Raw genomic sequence first — 22,742 nt, forward strand, 5'->3', positions numbered from 1 at the left:
AACGGAATTTTCGTTAAGTGCCTCAGGGTACAGGGAATGAAAAGGAAGGCATAATTGAAATATAAAGATCAGGGAATTGAAAAACTATGTAAAATTTAAAAAAAAATTCTGCCCCCCCACCCCTACCCCTAAATAGCGTACTTTGGTTGCCATTTGAAATGAAAGCAACGGAGCGGGATAGGCACGTGACCAGACACAGGGCAGGAGAGTCACTCCTTGGAAGCAAACACGCTTACCAGGCTTGGCAGCGGCTCTCTGTATGTGGTCCCTTCCCATCCATCTGACACAAGGACCATCTGTGACACCAGAAAATGATCCCTCACCCTTTCCCCCACTTTTGGGTAGGACTAATGTGACCTAAGCCCAAAAGGTCACTGCCCCTTTCTCTACTGTTCATAACTCTATGGTAAAATTAGGCTTCAGAAACCAAACCCTAGCAAAATGTGAAATAGAACTGATTTATTTCTATTAAGGACGTGGCCTTCAGGGCTGGAGAGACGGCTCAGCTGTTAAGAGCTCTGGCTGCTCTTGCGGAGGACTCGGTTCTTTGCCAGCTCCCGTGACAACTCAAGGCCATCTGTAACTCTAGTTCCCAATGATCCGACTTCCGCTCTGGCCCCCTCGGACACTGTGTGCACAGGGTACACGGACTCAGGCAGGCAAAACTCTCATACGCATAGAATGAAAAACAAATGTATACTTAAATGTAGCTAGTTTTCACGGGGATCTTATTCTCTCTGGAGTAAACTAGAATTGAGTAGTGCCTCGCCACTTTCAAAGAGCTTTTGCATTTGAGATTTTCTTATAATGAGGAATGTGACAGGCCAAACTTTTAGTGACATCTTCATCTAAAGATGAAAAAGCTGAATTTAGAGAAATTAAAATATTTGACAAAGACTTGTACACAACGACGTTTTGACAAGGAAGCCAGTTACATTTTGCAGTTACCAGATCCACAGCTGCGTGCCACACTGTCCCTAGTCCCTGAAGAGCAGTTGACAGGAGACAGAATAGTCACGGTACCTGGGTGTGTGGGCTGAGTTCAGCTTGAGAAGTATTAGCGAAATTACCTGAGTTGTCTTCCGTAGTAGGTCCTCCACGAACACAGTGGACTGACAGGTAAGTTTAGTAAAAAATGTTAAGTCTGCTGAGCAAAATACAAGTCAAAACAAAAACCCCATTTGCTCTAAGTTCTTACCTTGCAATGGGACCCAGGACAGCAAGCTGAGAACTCCCCACCACATGCTGGCCGCGCCAAACACACCCTTTGACAGCTTCCTGTAGGTGCTGAGGTACAGGCAGGCTTTTGAAGGGAGGAGGCTGTAGCTCTGAGACCTGACGTGTGCCGATTCCTCCACCCACTCGGAGCTCCCTCTGAGCCGCCCCTCAAACACTTCCTGGTGGAACATTTCGGGGGCTACAGGTGTCATTGCCATTGAGAGGTGTGAGTGAGATACTGGTGACATATTGCCCTACCACACGAGTGGGTAGTGATGGTAAGTCAACTGACTGAGTCTCTGGGGAAGACAGGGCAAAGGAAAGGTTGAAATGCCTCTGTCTAGTGAAGTCATCTTTGTTTTTGCTATTTATTTATTTATTTATTTATTTATTTATTTATGTTTATTGGGCAAATTATAGCTAGGTAATTTTTGCCTGACCTTCTTATATATTTTGTATTTGTAACTTGGACAATGATTTCTGGTGGTTGTTAGGGACTACATCAATTCATTCACTCGTGTTTGAAATCCGTACACCCATCTGCTTCATCTACTGACCGATCCACTCATCTATTCACCCTTCCTTCCATCTCAGTCAGCCTGCTTTTTAAACCTTATTTATTTATTTAGCTTACATCCGGCCTCAGTTTCCCCTGCCTCCTCTCCTCCCAGTCCCTCCCCTCCCCTTCTCTCCCCCCCCCCCCAAAAGCCAGTGAAAGCATCAGAGACAGGGCCTGCTCCCACTGTTAGGAGTCCCGCCAGAAGACCATGCTACACAGCTGTCACATATATGTAGAGAGACTAGGTCAGTCCCATGTAGGCTCCCTGGTCGTTGCTTCAGTCTCTGCGAGCGTTTATGAGCCAGGTTAGTTGATTCTGTGGGGTTTTCTTGTGATCTTCTTGACCCCTTTGGCTCCGACAACCCTTCCTCCCTCTTCTGCAGCATCCTCCATGCTCAGCGTAATGTTTGGCTGTGGGTCTCTGCATCTATTTCCACTGTTGCTGGGTGAATCCTCTCTGCTGACTATTGGGCTGGGCACCATTCTGTGAGTGCAGCAGAATACCATTAGGCGTCATCACATTGACATCCCCCCCTCCAATTGTGTTTGGTTCTATCCTAGGCCTCTGGGCCATCCAGCCTCTGGGCCTTGGCACTCCAGGCAGTGTGAGGGTGGGCTCACTCCCATGGCAGGGGCCTCAGTGTGAATCAGTCAGTGGTTGGCCACTCCCACAATCTCTGTGCCACCCTTACCCCAGCACATCCCATAGGCAAGACAGACTGTATGTTGAAGGTTATGTGGCTGGGTTGGTGTCCCAATCCCTCTACTGGGCAAGGCAACCCAGTCTTACCTGGTCAGTGCAGGCTACATATCTCTTATTGCTAGGAGTTGGAGTTTTCTTTGTACCAGGTTTCTACCTGATCTTGAAATGCTCCCTTTTCCGGTTGTCTCTTTCAGTACTCTTACCCCAACCCCATCCCTACCTGGTCCCTCATGTTTCCATTCCCACCCATCCCAGTCTCTTCTGTTTCTACTTCCCAGAGAAATCCAAGTGTCCCCCTTGGGTACTCCTTGTTACCTAGCCTCTCTGGAGTTGTGTATTATAGCATGGTTACCCTTTACTTTACAGCTAATATCTACTTATGACTGAGAACATACTGTGTTTGTCTTTCTGGGTCTGGGTTACCTCATTCAGGATAATTTTTTTTTCTAGTTTTATACACTTGCCTTCAAATTTCCTAATGTCATTGTTTTTAACAGCTGAGTAATATTCCATTGTGTAAATGTACCACATCTTCAGTATCCATTCTTTGGTTGAGGGACATCTAGGTTGTTTCCAGGTTCTGGCTATCGTGAATAATGCTGCTATGAATATAGTTGAGCAAGTGTCCTTGTGGTATGACTGAGCATCCTTTGGGTATATAGCCAACTGTGGTATCCTGAGTCTTGAGGTAGATCAATTCCTAATTTTCTGAGAAACCACCATATTGATTTCCAGAGTGGCTGGACAAGTTTGCACTCCCACCAGCAATGGAGGCGTGTGCCCCTTGTTCCACATCCTCACCAGCATGAGCTGCCATCAGTGTTTTTGATCTTAGCCATTCTGACAGGCATTTTGATTTGCATTTCCCTAATGGCTAAGGATGCTGAACAATTCTTTAAGTGTTTATTGGCCTTTTGAGATTCCTCTCTTGAGAATTCTCTCTTTAGAATATACCCCATTTTAAATTGAATTATTTGATTTGTTGATGTCTAGGTTTCTTGAGCTCTTTATTTTGGAGATGAGCTCTCTGTCAGATGTGGGGTTGGGGAAGATCTTTTCCCATTCTGTAGGCTGCCATTTTGTCCTATTGATGATGTCCTTTGCCGTACAGAAGCTTTTCGGTTTCATGAGGCCCCATTTATTAATGGTCCATCTTAGTGTTTATCCTATCAGTGTTCTGCTCAGGAAGTATTTTCCTGCACAACTTTGTTCAAGGCTATTTCCCGCTTTATCCGCTATCAGGTTCAGTGCATCTAGTTTTATGTTGAGGTCTTTTTCCACTTGAACTTGAGTTTTGTGCAGGGTGATAGACATGAATCTATTTGCATTCTTCTACATGTCGATGTCCAGTTACAGTTATGCCAGCACTATTTTCAATCAACTCTTCTATGCCTCTCTAAGATGATTGGACATGGGACAACAATTCCTTGTTATTTTTTTTTAAAGAAAAATATGCTCTGGTGAGAGATTAAAACATGCAAATAAGCAATTTCTGTTCACTTCTCTCATTATGTGAGACAGACTATTTCTTCTGTAATAGGTTACCATGAGTAAATGAATTTAAGGTTGAATGGATACTCTGAGATGTAAACACTACTCTTTAAAAATGTATTTTATGTATATGAGTGTTGTATGCATGTCTGTATACTTTGTGTGATCTTGATGCCCATAGAGGTCAGAAGAAGGCATCAGATCCCTGGAGCAGGAGTTACAGAGAGTTGTTATCTGCCATGTGGGTGCTAGGATTAGAATCCAGGTCCTCCGGAAAAGCAGCCTGTGCTCTTAGCCACTGGGCCACCTCTCTAGCCATTTATTTTGAAGTCTAAAAGGATGTTTGACATAATTTTCTCAAACATTAAAGATCTTATTATGTTTTAAATGTGCAATGCCCCTGACTGACTGTTGTGTTTAAATGTCACTCTCTGGCTGGTCTGTGTTGGCTGTGCCGCCATTGGGTTATGGTGTTTAGCTCATCTACATGGCATGGTCTGTGTTGACTCTGCAATCTTTGGGTCATGGTGATCAGTTGGTCTACATTGTCTGTGTTGGCTGTGCAGCTATTGGGTCATGGTGCTTAGCTCATCTACATGGTCTGTGTTGACTGTAGGGCCATTGGGTCATGGTGCTCAGCTGGTCTACAGGGTCTGTGTTGACTGCATGGCCATTGGGTCATGGTGCTCAACTCGTTTACATAGTCTGTGTTGACTGTGCAATCTTTGGGTCATGTGCTTAGTTGGTCCACATGGTCTGTGTTGGCTGTGCAGCCATTGGATCATGGTGCTCAGCTGGTCTACAGGGTCTGTGTTGACTGCATGGCCATTGGGTCATGTGCTTAGCTGGGCCACATGGTATGTGCTGGTTGTGTGGCCTTTGGGTCATGTGCTTAGTTGGTCCACATGGTCTTTGTTAACTGTGAGGTCTTTGGGTCATGTACTTAGCTGGTCTATATGGTCTGTGTTGATTGTGCGACCTTTAGGTCATGTGCTTAGCTAGTCTACATAGGCTATTGGGAATGGGACATTGGAAGTCACAGATATCTCCAGTTCTGGTCTAGCTTTCTGTTTTCCTGCCCACCATGATATGAATAAACAACCCCCAATACTGCTGCCACTCACAGGTAGCAACGCTCTAGTTACAATGTCACTCTAGTCTAGCCATGATGGACTGTGTGTCTGAAGCCATGAGCCTGCGACTCTACCTCTAGGGGGATCTGATGTCTTCCTCTAGATTCCAAGGGCACATGCACACGTACACACACCCACACACCTGTACACACACACATACACACCTACACACACAAGAAGGAGAGAACATGTATGCACATAGTTTAAAATTTACAAGAAATCTTTAAAAACACAAAACCAGAACTTTTTAATGTCACAAGAGTCCATTGGTCTCAGAGGCTAAGAACCATCCCTGAAGGAAATGCTGCAAAGCAGGCTGGGGTATGACGTGTCCTTGTGGTCTACAAGTCCTTCCTACTCACCCATTAAGCTCCACTTCAGCCCACAGCCCACAGTGCCCAGTGGGGAAGAATTGCAGACTGTGACTGTTCAGTGGGCGGAGAGAAATGAGGAGGGAAGGCCACAGTGGTCATGGTGCCTTTCAACTGTTTTCTAATGGAAGCCTATGTGGTGGCCACCTTGTAGGTGGGAGGCCTCGTTAGTGAGAAATAGTTTCCCCACGACTTTTCTAAGTTCTTAGCCGGACCCTAATAACAAAAGACAGAGTAAGAAGAGAAAAGAGCTCGTTTTCCTGTGTCCTTCACATGTGCATGCCCATGGGAGACACCAGCGAGGAAGCAGGTCTCACTGGGATGACTTAGAACTCTAAAGTAGCGTTTTCAGCAGTCAACAATGGAGTTAAAGAGAAGCTGCAACACAGTATAAAAGGATGGGGGGCGTCTCAACAGCTGTGGGGTGGGGGCCAATGTGTGGGGAACGAGCTGGTAAGAAAAGGCTGGTTAACAACGCTCTTTATGAAGTTCCTCTGGTGCCCTCTGGAGGCTGGAAAGGGTCTAAGCTTGTCACCTGCAAATGACTGGTATCTTCAGAGCACAGGGGAGGAAGACACCTTAATACTCGATGCTGCGTTCTTTGGCAAAGACGGTGAGGACAGAGACTGCTTAATTTCTTGTTGATTGTTTTTATCTTCTTAGGTGCCTCAGCTCCAGATCACCCTTCTATCAGAGAGGCATGTTTGGAAGGGACATTTTCTGGGGAAGGTCACAGTTTTCCACGAGAACCACGGAAGGTCAAAAGAGTGTCCACCAATCTGTAACTGTGGTTTCTATTTCAGGAGATCTTTGCGTTTGGTTTCATTACTCCCAGGGACTAGCATGGGATGGTAAGACAAAGCGGGTCAGCTTTTAGAGAAGCAGGAATCCTTTCCAATGCCGGCACATCATTATCCTGGTATAACTGTGGGCGGAGGTCAAAGCTAAGAAGGAAGGAACTATTTAATAGGCCACAGATGGACATCGTAAGGGTCAGAACACACGGGATTTCCCCAGGAGCAGAAGCTACGGGGGTTTTTGTAGCAGCTACAGGATTCATCTTCACATTCATCTTGACCTTTCATGCATGCTCTCGTGGAGAACCCTGGCCTTTCCTGACCCGACACCGTGCTGGGCTTGCCTGTTTCCCAGCAGCATATTTCACACGGAGGGCAGGCTTCTTCAAGGACTGTTGTCAAACTTGCCGTGGGGGTTTCTAAGCTAGACCGCCAGCTTTTGAAATCACGTATGGATCCAGAAAATGTTTCTCACAATCAGCAGAGGTCATGAGATGACAGTAGGCACGAGAGAGATGGAGCCTGTGTCTGGACACTCTGCCAATGGCTGTCACATCACCTTAGCACATTTATTGTCTCTTCGAATCAACTTCTCCATCTGTAAGATGGAAAGAATAGTCCTGGTCCAGGGACTGGGAGACCCAAATTAAACATGGTACCCTGAGCACCTGTAGTAGAGAGATCTTCAGACCTAGGGGCTGGGGTTGCATTTCAGCAACCATGGCAGGCTGGGTCAGCTCGGAAAGGGGCACTGCCCTCGTTATGGGTAACTGTCAAATTCAGGTGACACAGCCATCACCTGAAGAGGAAGTCTCAGTGGACAGATTGCCCAAATCAGACTGGTCTGTTGGCCAATTATGAGGAATTCTTGTTTACTAATTAATGGCGGAGGGCCCTGCCAACTGCAGGCAGCACCATTCCCTATGCATGTGGTCCTGGAATGTGTAAGGAAGCTAGTTAGCTAACCGTGAGCCTGGGCAAGCCAGGATGCAGAAAACCTCTGTGTTTTCTGCTTTGAGTTTCTACTATCACTTTGCTCAGCATCGGCTATGACCTGGAATTGGAAGCCAAATAAACCCCTTCTTTTTCTAAGCTGCTTTGGTTGTGGTGTTTGTCATGGCATTGGAGATAAAACTGACAACTAGACTTCTGCCTTTAAGACTTCTGCCTGGAAATTCGGCCCTAAGCTTTCATGGAGGTGGGGATTTAATTGAATCAAGCAGCCCAAACATGAGTTGATTTCAGAACAAAATTGTCCTGCCTTGCATGTCCAAGGACCTGAGAATCTCTAGTACCTTAGCAAAGAAAAGGAAAAGAAGGTGAGGAAGAAGATGAGAAGGAGGAGGAGAAGAAGGGGATTGGCTGTAGATTAAATGAATGACTGTAGGACAGCCAAGGCCACTTTCAGGTCCCAGCTCACAGACAGGTGACCTCCCCATGTCTTCACCTGTAAATGAGGTGGTTAGAGGTAAGTCATGAATCTCTAACTATGTTCTGAAGCACCCCACTGGTCCCTTGGGCTTCTGCAATATTCTCATGAAGTTTCTTGAACAGTTTTAGGTGGTCATAGTGGGTGCATGTCTAATGCCTGCCCTCAAGACAGAAAGGCAGGAAAAGCAGGAGTTTGAGGCCAGCCTGGGCTACATATGGAGTTCTGTACCATTCCGGGATACATGAAAGATGCTATTTCAAAACCAAAACAATCAAGAAACAAACAAAATGAAACAAAAAGATTTAGTCTGTGAGTCCGGGCCCCAAGAACCACACTGACATGATTATTGAGTCTCAGCTTTAGGGCTTCTTCATCACATGACTGTGTCATGTGACCATGGATAAGCTATTAAGTATCTCCAGAATTCAGTTTTCTCTTTCTTCCATCAGAATAGTAGTGTTGTCAAGGAGACTGAAGGTGCATAGGTGTTGAGGAGATGGCTCAGTTGGTAAGGTGATTGATGCCACAAGCTCAAGGACCTGTGTTTGATCCCCAGAAGGCACTTAACAGCTAGACATAGACCCTGCACCGAGGAGGCAAACAAGATCCCTGGGGCTTGCTGACCAGCCAGGTTAGTCAAGTCAGAGAGCTCCAGGTTCACTGAGAGATCCTGTCTCAAGTGAATGTGGAGGGGCCAGACATGGTGGCACATTTCTTTAACTCTAGCACTTGAGAGGCACGCTAGTCTCTATGCATTAGAGGCCACCCTAGGCTAATAGAGTTCCAAGCCAGTGAGGATTATGTCGTGGGAGTCTGTGTCAAAAACAAAATGTGGAGTGGCTGGAGGATGGTCTGGAATGTTTAAGGGTACTGGCTGCTTCTGAAGAGGACAGGAGTTCAATTCCTGACATCCACATCAGGTAGCTCAGTCATTTTCCAATTCCAGGGAAGCCAATGATGTCTTGTAGCCTCTGTGGGCACTCATTCACACAGATAGATGCATATCCACACTGAAAGAAAAGTAAGATGGGGCTGGAAAGATGGCTCAGCAGTTAAGAGCATGGGCTGCTCTTCCAGAGGACCCGGGTTCAATTCCCAGCACCTACATGGCAGCTTGCAGCTGTCTGTAACTCCAATTCTAGGGTATCTGACACCTTCACAACAATGCACACAAAATAAAGTTAAATAAGTTATAAAAAATAAGGTGAAGAGGGATTGAGGAAAAATCTAACATTGCTCTCTGGCTTCTACACGAACGTGCACATACCTGAACACACATGGACCTGTATTCACACACATGCACACACACACACACACACACACACACACACACACACTAAGTAAATTAGTGAGCAAACAAATAAATGAGTGATGCGTGTGTCAGGGCATGGTAGATACAAATGTTCAATAAATGCTGTCTGTCACTTAGCTAATCCTAGGTAGTGCCATCTCTGAATCTATTATCAGAGAAACTTGTTTTTGTGCCAGACTCTGTGAGCTTCAGATAACACTCCCACACTTCACTATGCTGCGCCTTAGCATTTGTCAAACTCTTCTGCAAAACCAAAGAGTAAAACCCGAGCCATCCCCACTAGTAAAGTCTGTGTTGGGAACTTCCACCAAATACTCCCTGTACAGTCCTTTGCCGTAACCAGCCAGTCTGCTCAATGGTCACTGTCTCAGGGTCTCTGTTTCTGAGCATTCCACCCAAGAGAGCATCTCCTGGCCCGCATCTCTTCCAAAGTCACTCTCCATGACAGTGGCCGATGGGTCCACTCAAAGTTTCTACCCAAACTGGGTATTCACTGTCTGTGTCTACTTCATAATGGCCAACACTTGGTTTTCTCCTCTGCTGCTGCAGCTCAGGATCCCTACCTTATGAGGAACATGTCACTCAGTGAATCCTGCAGGACAAATGAGTCCATTATATCTTACTGTCTTTTAGACAAAAATGAACATTTATTTTACTGCTTATTATAGTTACAATTGTCAGCATCATTATTACGGGTGAGGGAGGGCTGCATGGCCACAGTTCCTCGGGAGGGCAGAATTGAACTGTGAGTTCTCGAGATAAAACTCAGGCTGGCGTTCATGTCCAGAATTTCCCCTACTGGGCCACCTCAACGGTGCTCTTACTTTCACACAATGACTTTGTAATACCGGGCCAGTTTGCCTTGCAAAATCCTTACCTAGAATGAATGAAAACAATTTAATTGCGCTGCATCCCATAAAAGGGGTGGATCAGGCAAGCAAAATTTAACCATGTGTGGTGGTGCCTGCCTGCAACATCGGTACACAGAAAGCTGAAGCAGGGGGATAGCATGTTTGAGGCCAGACTAGGCTATATGGTGAGAGCCTGCCTCCAACAAACTCCCCAACCTCAACAACAGGGATGACAAGAAGATCCCCACAGAAGCCAACCAACACATCAGCTTTCACTATTCTCTCTACACTAGCTCACTCACGGGGAAAAGAAAGAGACAGTATCCATAGGAATGAGGCTTTCATTCCTCACCCCTCACATTCCCGGGCAAGTGGAACATTCCATGAGTTTTATCTTGGCCTTAGAAAAGCAGTTATCTATGTACTAGCACATTGCATTTTGTTATCATTGACATAGGGTATCAAGTATTTCATACCCTTTCCCATTTGATTCTTCAAAGCATGCTAGCAAAAGAAAGAAGGGAGGAAGTGAACAAGGAACAATATAAGAAAGGAAGAAAGAAGGAAGGAGAAAGGGGGGACATAAGGAAGAATCATTACTGTGCTCACTGATAGGTGAGCTGAGTTGGAGGCTTGCAGCCACCGACCCGAGCCAGTGTCATGCCCAGCTTTGGCCTTGGCCTGGGAGCACTGCCCTCAGTAGCTTGGACTTCTTCCCCAGGGATAGGTAGACCTTGTGACTTCCCCAAGAACACAGGGACAACCAAAAGCTAAATAACCAGGCTATCTTTTCCTGGCAAGAAGCAAGCAATCTGGGATTCATGTGTGGATTTCTGGAAGATGCAGTATTCTGTTTGAGAGGAAGATGTTTTCGGTGGGGGGAAAAGTTCCTGACCTAAGGACAAAGCAAACCCTGCACACAGCAACCTGAACCTACACCAACGAGAAGCGCCGCATTTTGCTGATGCCAGCCTAAGCAGATACAAAGCACGCTGACTGATTTTTTCTTTGGGATGTGCAGCCAGCATTTGCACATATCACAAAAGGGCAAAATGAGTCTGGGACTCTTTCAAGTGGAGAAGAGCTAAGAACAAGCCGGAGGGCTAAACATAACCCCGTCTTTTGTGCAGGCTCCAACATTAGCTGTTATGTATCTTCAGGAAATGGACCCCACCAGGGTTGTGGATGGCTGTGCTAATGAAAATTTGTATTCATTTACTGGGCACAATTTGCTTTCAAGGCTTATTTTAAAATCTTATTAGCTTAACACAAAATTTAGAAATGGAGCCTATGAGTATAGAACGTATCCTTAGCTAGATTTATGCCCCCCTTCCCATGTTGTTCCTATTTTTGCTCGGTGGCTGATGCTTGGTACATCTTGAAGTGGTCACTGATAGGGAATGACGCCAATGGGGTTCAGAGATGTCCCCCTCAAATATGTCACTTGTCACTTTGGTTTCACTGAGGATTGTAAGATGGAGTTTGAAAATGACAGCAAGAAGGTCATTCCATTCACTCCCAAAGCAGATCATAAAACCTACAAAGGATATTCCAAGTCCCTCCCCCAAGCAGGACCCAGAAACCTCCTGTGATAGGACTATTACTCCAACAACTGAGAGAAGGGGGCTTTCTTGTCTCTGATGATGCAGGGAAACTAAGGAGAAACCAAGAAAGCAGTATGGCTGCTGGCAACTTGTTGCAATTAGACCATATCATTTGCTCTATCGTGTTTCTCCACACCCCACCCCCATTTGCCCTCAAGCTCAGCATTAAAACACTTAAGCTTTATCCCTGTTTGGTGGTGTGTGTCTGTAATCCTGGCCTTGGTGAGTGGAGATAGGGGACCAGGAATTTAACGCCATAAAACCAGTTCAAGGCTAGCTTGAACTATGCGAGTCTCTGTGTCAAAAACATAATTAAAACCGATTATATACATGTTTGTGGTTAGGTTTCAGTGGGTCTTCATTTCCTTATGAGGTGTCCCATGCTATATAAAAGTCAAACCTGTCTACTTTTCTCTTGTTTTTGCCACAGGAGCCTTGGCCCTGATCTGTCACTGGAAAGGTATTGTGTGTTCCCTCCAGTTTGTTGAGGATAAACTGGAGGCTTCACAGAGCATGCTCTTTCAGTGACTACTGGGTTCTCACCTCTCCATCTGGATGCCTTGCCAGAAAAGACCTGAGGTCCACAGAGTTGCAAAAGGGTCCCCCTTTCAATCAGCAGCGAGCATCTTTCCGACTCTCTGCTGGAAGAGCCACAACTCCCCACCCCACTCCACCCTGAGACAGGGTTTCCCTGTAGCTTTGGGGCCTGTCCTGGAACTCACTCTGTAGACCAGGCTAGCCTCGAACTCACAGAGATCTACCTGCTTCTGCCTCCCGAGAGTTGAAACTAAAGGCGTGTGCCACCACTGCCCCGCAAAAGAGTCAGACTCTTAATGGATGCCGGCACAGTCACAGTGACCACAGTTCCATCCCAAGATATGACAGAAAGAGACCACACCACACTCAGGATTTGATTTGCAGTTGCTCTGGATCAACTGAGGACACAGCTTCTTTTTATTACATCATCTATGGACCACCCCAGTGGATAAGGTCCTGGAATGTGGTGAACTGATCACGATGCAGCCACAGCTTTATCAGGAAGATCAGCTTCTCAGCCAGCAAGCACAAATGCCGCGGGTAGGGTCAAGGAATTTGGCGGTACAGCGAGGCATGGTTTTCTCTCTATTTTTGTAATTACAACCCCCCCCCCCAATAAATACACTAGGATCACATAGAAAAGAAGTGATACAAAAGTCTTGTAAGTGAGAAAGAAATGGACACGCCTTCCCAATGTAGCAGGTTCAGATGGCATAGGCATAACTCAAAGGCTTTGGGATGCTCTTCTCATCTCCGTGGCAACTAAAGAACCATATACATTGTTTCCATTACACACATGTATCTCCTATGGAGTCCACCAATAGCTGAACAGCTGCAAAGTTTCTGTGCAAGTAATGGCGGTTAAGGAGTACCAGGAAAAATCTGAGAGGATGGACTGTCTATTGTTTGACTATTAATGACTCTAATTTTCAACCTACACACAGTAAACCTAATACTCTACATATGTAACAGTCCAGTTACTTTGTTTTGTGTCGAGAGGCAATGCCTGTGGTCATGTTCCCAGAAACCAATGGCGAAGTGTTGCAAAAGCAAATCCATTTTAGTCGTGTGTTTAAAGATGAAAAGAACTTGCCTAGCAACACCATCCCCATCACTTGTAACATGGACGTTCACCTAAACAGATGCTTAGGTCAGGCTGTCCCCTGCCCTCCTTGCCAGTCTAGACCCTTCTTCCCCCACCCCCTCACTTGGCATGTGCCTGATCACAGTTTAAATGCAAATCTCCACAAGTCCCATTATCCAACCTTGGGCAAATTTGGTACAGTTGACTGTGCCGACCTTGTGCTGCTTAGGGGAAGGCTCATCTGTATTCTGACACATGAGCATACTGAGTGTAGATTCGAAAGAGCAATTCATCAATGCTGTGAAATCCAAGCCAGCGCCTAGGTGACAGAGGAACGCCGTTCTCGGAGCACAGAGGCAAACTTTTCTACAAAGGCAGTGAGATAGGAACTCCTCTCCCTGGTGTTCACTGAGTTCCCCATGACATTAGAAAACTGGAATAAGAGACTCCATTCTTGCAGGAACACAGTTTGTGGAGAGGAAAAGACACGCCCAGGGCAGTGTTGCACAAGGCAGGAAGACCATCTACAAGTATTCCAAACAAAACTGGCAAGAGAATGATCAACAACAACTTACCAAACCTACATGGCTCCAGAAGGCACATTTTTAATTAATTAATTTATTTATTGCAAACTCATCTTTCAAATATAAGGTTACTTTAAAAATAATTCTTTGGTTAAAATATAATTAAAATAAGACGTAGAAAGTCTCCCAGGTCTTTCATGACAGGGTAAAAAACAAGCGCCTCTGTCAGCCATCAGATGGCTACTTAATCAGCCATTCAGATTGCATGAATCTGAATGCAAAGGGAAAGACACATTCATCTGAAAGCTATTGTCACCTTGGGGTGAAGCAAAGGGCTCCTCACAGCCAAGCAGCGCTGGTGAGGAGAGCCTGGGAAAAGGAGGGCCCCAGTGTGTCCATTAACATGCACCAAGGGTCCCCGTCAGTCCACAGAGGACATCACAGGGACAGAGCCCTACCTAGGAACAATACTGGAACATGCGCACACTTGTGAAAGCAGGACGCTGTTCAGACAAGTAATACCATAGCAAACCCTCTTCTGACTTTCATCTCCCTTGCTGTATTTCAGATATCAGATAGCTTTCCAACATTTATCAAAAAGGGACGGGGCTGAAAATTTCTTTTTTTCTGCCCTGTCTGTCTGCGACTCATTCCTTCTCCCAAATATCATCTGAGATGATAAACACGAGCCACAGACCAGAAAAAACTCGCCTCAACTCAGGGTCTGCTGCCCATCTCGAACCTTTGTACCCGTAGGAAAGCTGATACAGCACATGTCTCTTTACAAGCAGATTTGACGGATTGCTCAGCTGGAGCCGATATTTAATATTTTACATAAGTAAGAGTGCAATTAGATGTTAATTGAATACAGATCACCCAGCCATCCTGATAAACAATTTGGGCAATTAAACTTTTCTGTACTCAGGAGTTTTCCACTTTCAGAAACTTTCTTTAGGTTCTGTCCTCTTTTGATTCTGTCGAAATTGCCCAGGAATAGTGGGTTAAGGACAATGGGACATGGCCTGATCAAGAGAATTCATTTACCTAGATGCTTAAGACCAAGATAACTGAGAGAGATGGGGGAGAAGCTGAGAGGAACTGTTTTTCAGAAACACAGACACTGTCCATGGCATTCTTTATAGAGTCAAGGAAATCTGACGATTTAGTGGGAGGGCCCAATCTGGGGAGCTGAACCATCGGGATCCGAGTAAACAGTGGGTTCACGTCACTGCAAACACCAGAAGAATGAATGACGGGGACATCACAGTGGTTGCACTGTGACTTCTCTTTTGAGACTTTTATTACGTAGACAATATTCTGTCTATGTGTATGCCTGCAGGCCAGAAGAGGGCACCAGACCCCATTACAGATGGTTGTGAGCCACCATGTGGTTGCTGGGAATTGAACTCAGGATCTTTGGAAGAGCAGGCAATGCTCTTAACCTCTGAACCATCTCTCCAGCCCTCTTTTGAGACTTTTAATCAGAGTCTTTCCTCCAAGGTATTTTAAGGTTACAACATAATTAATACGTCACCATAGGGTTACATCCGTGCCAGAAGTTGGGCCCTTGTTCTTTCCGTACTGGCAAAAAAATCACAGTTTAGCTATCAAAATGTGAAGCTGACGACATATTTTCTCTAAGTATCTTACTGGGGACAACATGAATGAAATCACACCAGGCTACTGTCTGTGGCCCTAGTGGCTATTCACACAATTAAATAGACATTGATAAGTGATGTTTAGGCTTGATTGTCATTTATTCTTCTTTTAAATACACACACTCTCTCTCTAAATACATGAAGTAGGCGTGATGAGAGTCACAGGCAGGCTGCAACTCTCCACTCCCTTCAAGCAGCCCTTCCTCCCGTCTGTTTTAAATCGTCACAGAGAAGCAAATAAAGAGGACAGCAAAAGGAACAGTGCAGTTGTGACTGTCATCATTCAAGTCAGTCCCCTGGCTTCCTTAAATAACCTAGAACTGGTTTTGCCTGTGGATATTCTGCCACAGTTGACACGGACTGTATGTGTACAACTTGACCACCGGCACACCTTCTAAAAATATCCATATCGTACAGGAGTTTCTTGCTGATCCAAATAATGAATCAGACACACATCTGTCCAGATGTCGATCTCCTTAACTGCTTGACACAGTCCAGAGCCTGGTGGGAAGACAGACCTTGATTCAGACTGGCTTAGAGCTTTCACAGTTCATGGGGTTACCACAGGGGTAGTTTCAACTTGATTAATATCTGCAAGTCACCGTACCTCTCATTCAATACATTAGACATTTTCTTTACGTCCCCCTGAGTATCTCAAAGTGCTTTGGAGAGCAAAAGTGCTTCTCTCCCCATTTCACAGATAGAAGCATGAAGGACCAGGCTGAATGGTGGAGTCTTTAAGCACGTGCCTTGCACACTAGCGAATGGAGCCTGCTGGGGGTGGAAGCTGCTATACAACCCGAGGACTAGTCTTATGGTTTCTAGTAACCACCAAAGCACTCTGCAACATGGCTTTGCCTAACTTGCAAATGGAATACAAAAGACAATCCCATCCCCGGTTGGATTCGAGACACTGTCCTTCCTCTTGCACGTCTCTTGAGGGTAGGGGCAGCTCTCTGGGAGAAGAGTGAGGCTCTTTAGCCATGCATAGCCTGAAGAAGGGTGGTAGTCTCTGCTGCAGCAGGTGCCCAGCTTAGGAAGACAATTCTTCAAAGCCATGCTAGCTAGGCAAGTCCAGAGAAGATGGATTTTGTTCTCCTCCTGAATCATGCCTTTCTCTCATTGACACACACAGTCTCACTGTAAGACCCCTAAGCATGAAAAGAAATAGGCGAAATGATTCTGAGCTGTCCACATCAAATGCAGTATGGGCTTTCCCTCTGCTCCTGGACATCCAGACGACTCATCTGCAACAGGCTGGTTCTTCCCGTTGCTCAGGCAGCTTATTCCTGCAGCAAGGTCTCTCTCCAGTTGAAGCCCCCAGTGGGTCCATGGGTAAGGGGAAGGATGGGTGGGTCTGTCAGCTGCCATATTCCAGTTTCTCCCAGTTCTTCACAGGAACAAAAGCCTAGGTATGGGATCTGCAGTCAGAGCAGCAAGGAAAGGAGAGAGCAGAAGAACAAGAGTTAATGCCTTCACCCTCGTGTTGACACAAACTCTCAAGTGTTTCCAGGGCACAGTGGCAGAAATGGAAGTAAAACCTTTCAAGTCAACAAACAGTCCTAAATGGATGGGACTGGTAAATCTAAGGCAACAGTGTGAGTTACTGATCAGCAGGATCTGGTCAACAGTGAGCACCCCTACTTCATGGTTACAGATTGCTGGCTAATAGCATGGGAGGAGAGAATAGAAGCATGCATGATGCTACCCTTAACCACAGGGATGCACTCCAGATTCTGAGTGGATGTCTGAAACTTGGACGGTATCAAACCCTGTGTATGTTTTCTTCCCTATATTTATACACCAATGATAAGGTTTAATCTATAAATTAGACAGAATAAGGCCAGCATCAATAATAAATAAACAGAACTGTTTTAACAACATACTATAATATTGGTTATGCGAATGTGCTCACCTCCACCCTGCTGATATCTTACTGTATAATCTATATTTTCAGACCTCAGTTGACCTCAGGGTTGGGAAGAGATTGGAGTAATGCAATTGTACCAAGTATTAAACTCCAAATTGTACATCAAGTTTAAAAGGCATATCAAGAATTTCTCATTTTCTATTTGGCCATAATGGGAAATAATATTCAAGTTTTTTGAGTTAGGGTCTCGTGTAGTCCAGACTGGCTTTGAACTCATTATGCAGTTAAGAATGACCTTGAAGTCCTGATCATCTGGGATCTACTTCCCAAGGACTGGGATTACAGACACGTGCCACCACACCTAGCTGATCATTCACCTTAAAAAATGTGTCGCCTTTAATCCCAACACTCAGGAGGTAGAGGCAGGCTGATCTCTGTGGGATGGAGGTCAGCCTACTTTATAGAGCTAGTTCAGGACAAACAGGGTTACACAAAGAAACCTTGTCTTGAAAAAAAATCAACAAAAAGAAAAAAGACAAAAAGCATCAACTTTGTTTGATCTTCTTCGGGGAATCCTGCACGAGCACTTGTGACATTCAGAGAAGAAACCACGGGCTGTCGAAGCAACTCAGAGCTTATTTTTGTGTTCAATATCCAGTCATAAGCAAGAAGCCATAATCTGCCCCGGTAGATTACAGACTGATGGGATGGATGCATACCTGAGGAAACATTTTTTTTTATATAAATAAGAAAATTGTGATTGAGTTTGAACTCTGTTCGAAGGGAAAGGAGATAGCATCCTCGCATGAAGTGGCATGGGTGGGTGGGGGGGTATGGCTGATGGAAAATACAGGCAAAAGGAAGAATCCAGACCAGAGGGTAACTCCCTTGGTCCGGAGCTGATCTTCAGCCTGGTTTTTCTCACACGCTGTTTCCCCTGCTCTCCAGGCTAAGTTCTCCGCTGCACTGGTACTTGCCTCTGCTTACAGTTCTTAGCATCCTCCACTAAACCTTTTTCTCTTACGTGGTCCTAATCAAATACCCTACAGAGTTCACTTGCACACATCTTAGCTGCGTGAATGAGTCAACGAGTCTTCCCAGCTCAGTGGAAAATTCTGCTTCAAGGAAATTAGCTATCAGCTGGTCACCAAGCAGTTACAGAAATGCAAAGTAAGTACCACAGGCCCCATGAATGCAGGAGCGGATTACCTTCCGGACCATTTGGACGAAGTCCTTGGAGTTCTGCGGGGACAGGCCTTGGAGTTGGCAGGTACAGGCTTCGAGGGAAGATGCGTGGGCCACAATCAGAATGTTATTTCCTAGGAAATGAGACAGGCTCATTATCCCGACCGGCTCACTCACTATTCACCACATACACATATACTGAAATCACAGTGCGTGCTATAAATAGGTATGATTATTATAAGCAAATTAAAAATTTTAAAGAAATCTAGGGATAGATTTCAGTGGTAGACATTTCTGGAGTGCACAATGCCCTGGACATTGCAAAGAAATAGGCAATTTTGGGGGTGGAGACTCTACCAAAAGACACTTCTTTTGAAAACGTTCACAACAATATCTAATACCTCGTACACCATAATAGTATCTAATATCCTGTGTGATAATTTAAAAAGGAAAAAGTAGAAAGAATCACAGATTTATAAGAAGTCAACCCCCACACATCATGGGAGGAAGGGGGTTCATGTCTCTTCACCCAGCCTCCCCCGGAATTCCATGCTTCACGATGTAATGTTTTACCATCAAAAACATAGAAAGAGATGTGGGTACAAGTCACGATTCTGATCTCACCAGGCTCATCAGCACTGTTTTGGGTGTGAGCATACAGTGTTTGGTGACACTCTCACATGGATATGTAACCATCAGCACAACTGACACACAAGCTTATTGCTCTCCGTCTGCAGGCTCCCTGTGTCGTGTGATGTTTTACCCCTTTTGAGGGGCTCACCATACATCTACCAAATAAATCACACACAGAGGCTTATTCTGAAGACTCTAAATGCATTTCTGAGGCCTCTCAGCTCTAAAGACATTGTCTGAAGCCTCTTAGCATTTGGAAACAGGACAGTCACCCCCACACACACATGCTGGACTGCTCATCCTCCTGTGTCCTTGTGAATAATCTTCAAACATAACTCTATTCTGGGAACTGAGGCAAAGACAAGCCACAGATGTTGACTCAGTTCCTGATGTATTGATTTAGTCACTGGAACAAGGTCAGGATGGCCCACAGATGCTCCCCCTTATTTCACCTGACCATGCAGCTATTCTCCTGCCCTGGAATAGACCAATCACTGCTAGTAACCCTTTGAATAAGCCAATCCAATAAGTTGGAAAACAGCCTTCAGGTTGCCGGCCTTGTGTCTGTGGCTTTTCGCTTTAAAAGATGGGCTGTAACAGCTATTGCTGTCCTTCATATCCCAAACCTGAGACCAGTCTCCGAGAGGCAAGCAGTGCATGCATTTCTGTGGATGAGTTTGTGTCTACACAGCGGTCCCCATCCTGGATCACTGCAGGGAGATGGTATTATTCTATAGAACTTCTGGAAATTCTAACTGGGCATCCTCCCCATAGGATACATTGCAGAGCCCAGCTTACTCAATGTAGTAACGCCATCTACCGGGTCCCTGTGCATCACTCATGTTACATGCTCACAGGCTATCACAAACTGAACGTGAAAGGCTCCACAAGAGAGCCTGGGAATATTTATCTTTCCTACTAAATTGGAAAAAGCAAATTCAAAACACCCCGAACAGCCCATAAATGGCAAAGGAGTAATGCCCATGTGTGCAATGGGGTCCCAAGCAACACCACCTACCTTTGCTTTTACATTCGCTTATTATCTCCTTCGTCACTTGGAAACTTCTGCTGATGTAGGTGTCATAGGATTCGGAAATCACTAATTTGCTGACTGGGATGTGAGGTCTACAGCAGAAAAGCAAACAAAGGAGAGGACGTTTTGATCCCGAGATAAAGGAACATGACATCACTCTCTATACTTCCAGATCTTTTGGAAGATTCTGTGTTTCTGTTTCCTCGTTTCTTAGGAAAGAAAGGGGTGCAGGGCAGAGACTTTCTGTCAGGCAGATGCTGAGACTTAAAAGTTATGGTGTCACGCACAGTGACTCAATGGAAAAGGGGGGCATTCCGTGACTGTCTTACCCACAGGGACACACTTAAGCAGACTGCATACTTTTTGTGGCATCACTGGTCACCGAGGGTCCTAACCATCTGGCTTAGGGGGAGTAAGGTGGAGACTGGTCCCTCTGTATAGATTACCGGGAGGGCTCGAACTTTCCTTGGCGGCTTTATGCACAATGAGCTGCAAGGAATGCTCAGAAAAACGGATGTGCTGTCCATCTATTTGTGAGCCAATGAAATTCCCATCAGCCACTTTTCTCCTCTTTGCATCTTATTTTAAACCATGCACCCAGTGCCAGGAAAAGCCTGAGAGACACAAAGATGAATTCATTTCTCCACTTGAGAAGCTCTCTGTGTGGACCAGGTGGGGATGCTATAGAGGGAAACCATAACTGTGAGACCCAACCTATAAGGGCATTTGATAGGTGAATCAAAGTATTCACCATGGTGACCAGTCACCCATGCACATGACGAGGGGTCTGTTTACCCCTCTGTCATTTTATGGAGTTTTTGGTCCATGAAGTATTTGTCTTATTTATGTCCTATGCCTTTTCCATTTTCTTGTGTCTTTAATTGTTGAATTGTGGTGTTGTGCTGGTACAGGAGGTGTTGAGCTAACTTCACAAGGCATCTTGATTATAACTTTGAAATAACTACTAGTTAAAATTAGTCCAGAAAATATTTACTCAGACCCCCATGTGCCAGGGCTCTCTGAAACTGCACCGCCTGCATGCTTCCAGTGGTGCCTTCCCAGCAACACTTGCATAAATTCTAAGTCTCTAGGTGACAAACTGGCTCTGAGGTTGACAGCTGACACGCTGTGTCTTTAACTATTCTCAGAGCTGGGATTTGAAGCTGAGTCTTGGATGTGTCCTGCGAATGGAACCTCTTACACAGGACAACTTCCGATAGTGTTCTCTTCGAGATCACCCATCACAGCTGGGTATGCTGGCACAAAATGAAATTTCTGCTCTCACGGGGCTAAGGCAGGAGAACTGCTAATGGAAACTAAAGGCCAGCCTGGGTTACACAGCAAACAGACCAAACAACCAACCAACCAGCCAACCAAACACGTAAATAATTGGTCAACCAACCAATTAACAAACAAACAAACAAAAAACCCCAAAAGCCTGTCTGTCTATCTGGTGCTCTATTTTACTATCAGGAAAGTCAACACTGCTGTGTTCAGAGGGAACTTGCTTTTCCTCATCTTCACTCAACAGGTCCTCTTCTCCCAGGAGGAAGCTTCCTGATGCCCACCACCCGACTCTTTCCCAGAGGACACAGAGAGGCAAGAGTCACCACCACTAAGGGACGGACATCTTTGTTCTGGAGGATATTCCTCTTTCTGGCCTTTTTTGTCCACGCCCACCTCTGGCGCAGTTCCACCGTGAGTGATGTTATCCTGTCTCCCAGGAGCTCCTCCCCCCACCCCCATGGTGTAACAAAAGGCCATGTTGTCTGGTCAGGGAGTCACTCTGTGGGTGAGACCACACTGTCATATCTGAGATCTGTGTAAACAAAAAATGGTATCTTAGGACCTAGCTCTTCATCTGTTCTTGCCTTTGGCTTCTCCCAGCATCTTGAAGGATGTCCTGACGGACATGAGGCAGAGTCCAAGTTTCTCCTATGAGCAGGACCTATCTATCACACTGCTAACTATATCTACAAGGCCCTGTGTCACCTTTAGAGTTAGGTCAGCTTCCAACCACTTACTGTACCTGGAACTTGAAGGGTTCCCTGGTGGTTCTCCCAGCATTCTCCCCTCTTCTCCAACCTGTACTGGTTCAATCTGTAGTGCAGGCTTTGCCCTGAGCTGCACTCAAAGCTCAGCCTGCTGGCACCCCACATCCATGACCTGCTTCAGTCCCCTGTCCTCCCTGGCCCTCCCACAACAGCCAAATGTCAGGGCCCTGTATTCTGCTCTAAGTGTTTCCCAGTGGGGAGAATATTTTGTATTTGTTTTTATCTCTTGTATTCTTGGCCCAGCTCCCTTGCCTGCTTTCTACACCCAGCATCCCACAGGCTGCTGCTGCTACCTGTGGATGCTGCCTAGCTATGAGGTACTAGCCTCGTATGGTTTCCTCACTTTGCTTCCAGTCCTTCCCTTCCGAGTGTATAGAAGTGTACCATGTATGTACAGGAGCATGACATGGTTAGAAGAGGCATCAGCTTGCCTGGAAATGGAGTTACAGACAGTGGTGAACAGTCACGTGGGTGATGGGAACCAAGCACAGTTTTTCTGCCAGAGCCCATACCCACTGAGCCCTGGAGGCCAGGCTCTGCAAGCGGAGCATGCTTGGCTCTGATTATATTGACTCCTGGGAGTGTTTCTGTGTCACCATTTGAGCTTCATTTACTTGCTCCAACGGTCTATTGCAGTGCTTCTGCCCCTTCCTAACGCTGTGACCATTTAACACAGATCCTCGTGTTGTGGTG

At 45.6% G+C, this 22,742-nt stretch overlaps 2 protein-coding genes across 3 annotated transcripts in view; both read right to left on the reverse strand.

Moving 5' to 3' along the window:
• The window catches only part of Crtam (cytotoxic and regulatory T cell molecule), a 29,155-nt gene extending 27,902 nt beyond the window's left edge, over positions 1 to 1,253 (reverse strand). Inside the window, exon 1 of the mRNA XM_041657610.1 lies at positions 1,199 to 1,253. Coding sequence (XP_041513544.1) covers positions 1,199 to 1,244 — 46 coding nt within the window. The 5' untranslated portion in view covers positions 1,245 to 1,253. The remainder of the gene's footprint in view (positions 1 to 1,198) is intronic.
• Positions 1,254 to 12,402: 11,149 nt separating this feature from the next.
• Ubash3b (ubiquitin associated and SH3 domain containing B) overlaps positions 12,403 to 22,742 on the reverse strand; it is a 144,773-nt gene continuing 134,433 nt past the window's right edge. For both annotated transcript variants that reach the window (XM_041657679.1, XM_041657678.1), the window contains exons 12-14: positions 19,981 to 20,087; positions 18,354 to 18,463; positions 12,403 to 16,695 (exon numbers count right to left, since the gene is read on the reverse strand). In XM_041657679.1, the coding sequence (XP_041513613.1) occupies positions 16,558 to 16,695; positions 18,354 to 18,463; positions 19,981 to 20,087 (355 nt within the window). In that variant the 3' untranslated portion in view covers positions 12,403 to 16,557. The remainder of the gene's footprint in view (positions 16,696 to 18,353; positions 18,464 to 19,980; positions 20,088 to 22,742) is intronic.

The sequence above is a fragment of the Microtus oregoni genome, unplaced genomic scaffold (genome assembly GCF_018167655.1).
Source record: "Microtus oregoni isolate MIOR12 unplaced genomic scaffold, Mior012 000008F_ref0000371, whole genome shotgun sequence".
Taxonomy (NCBI): domain Eukaryota; kingdom Metazoa; phylum Chordata; class Mammalia; order Rodentia; family Cricetidae; genus Microtus; species Microtus oregoni.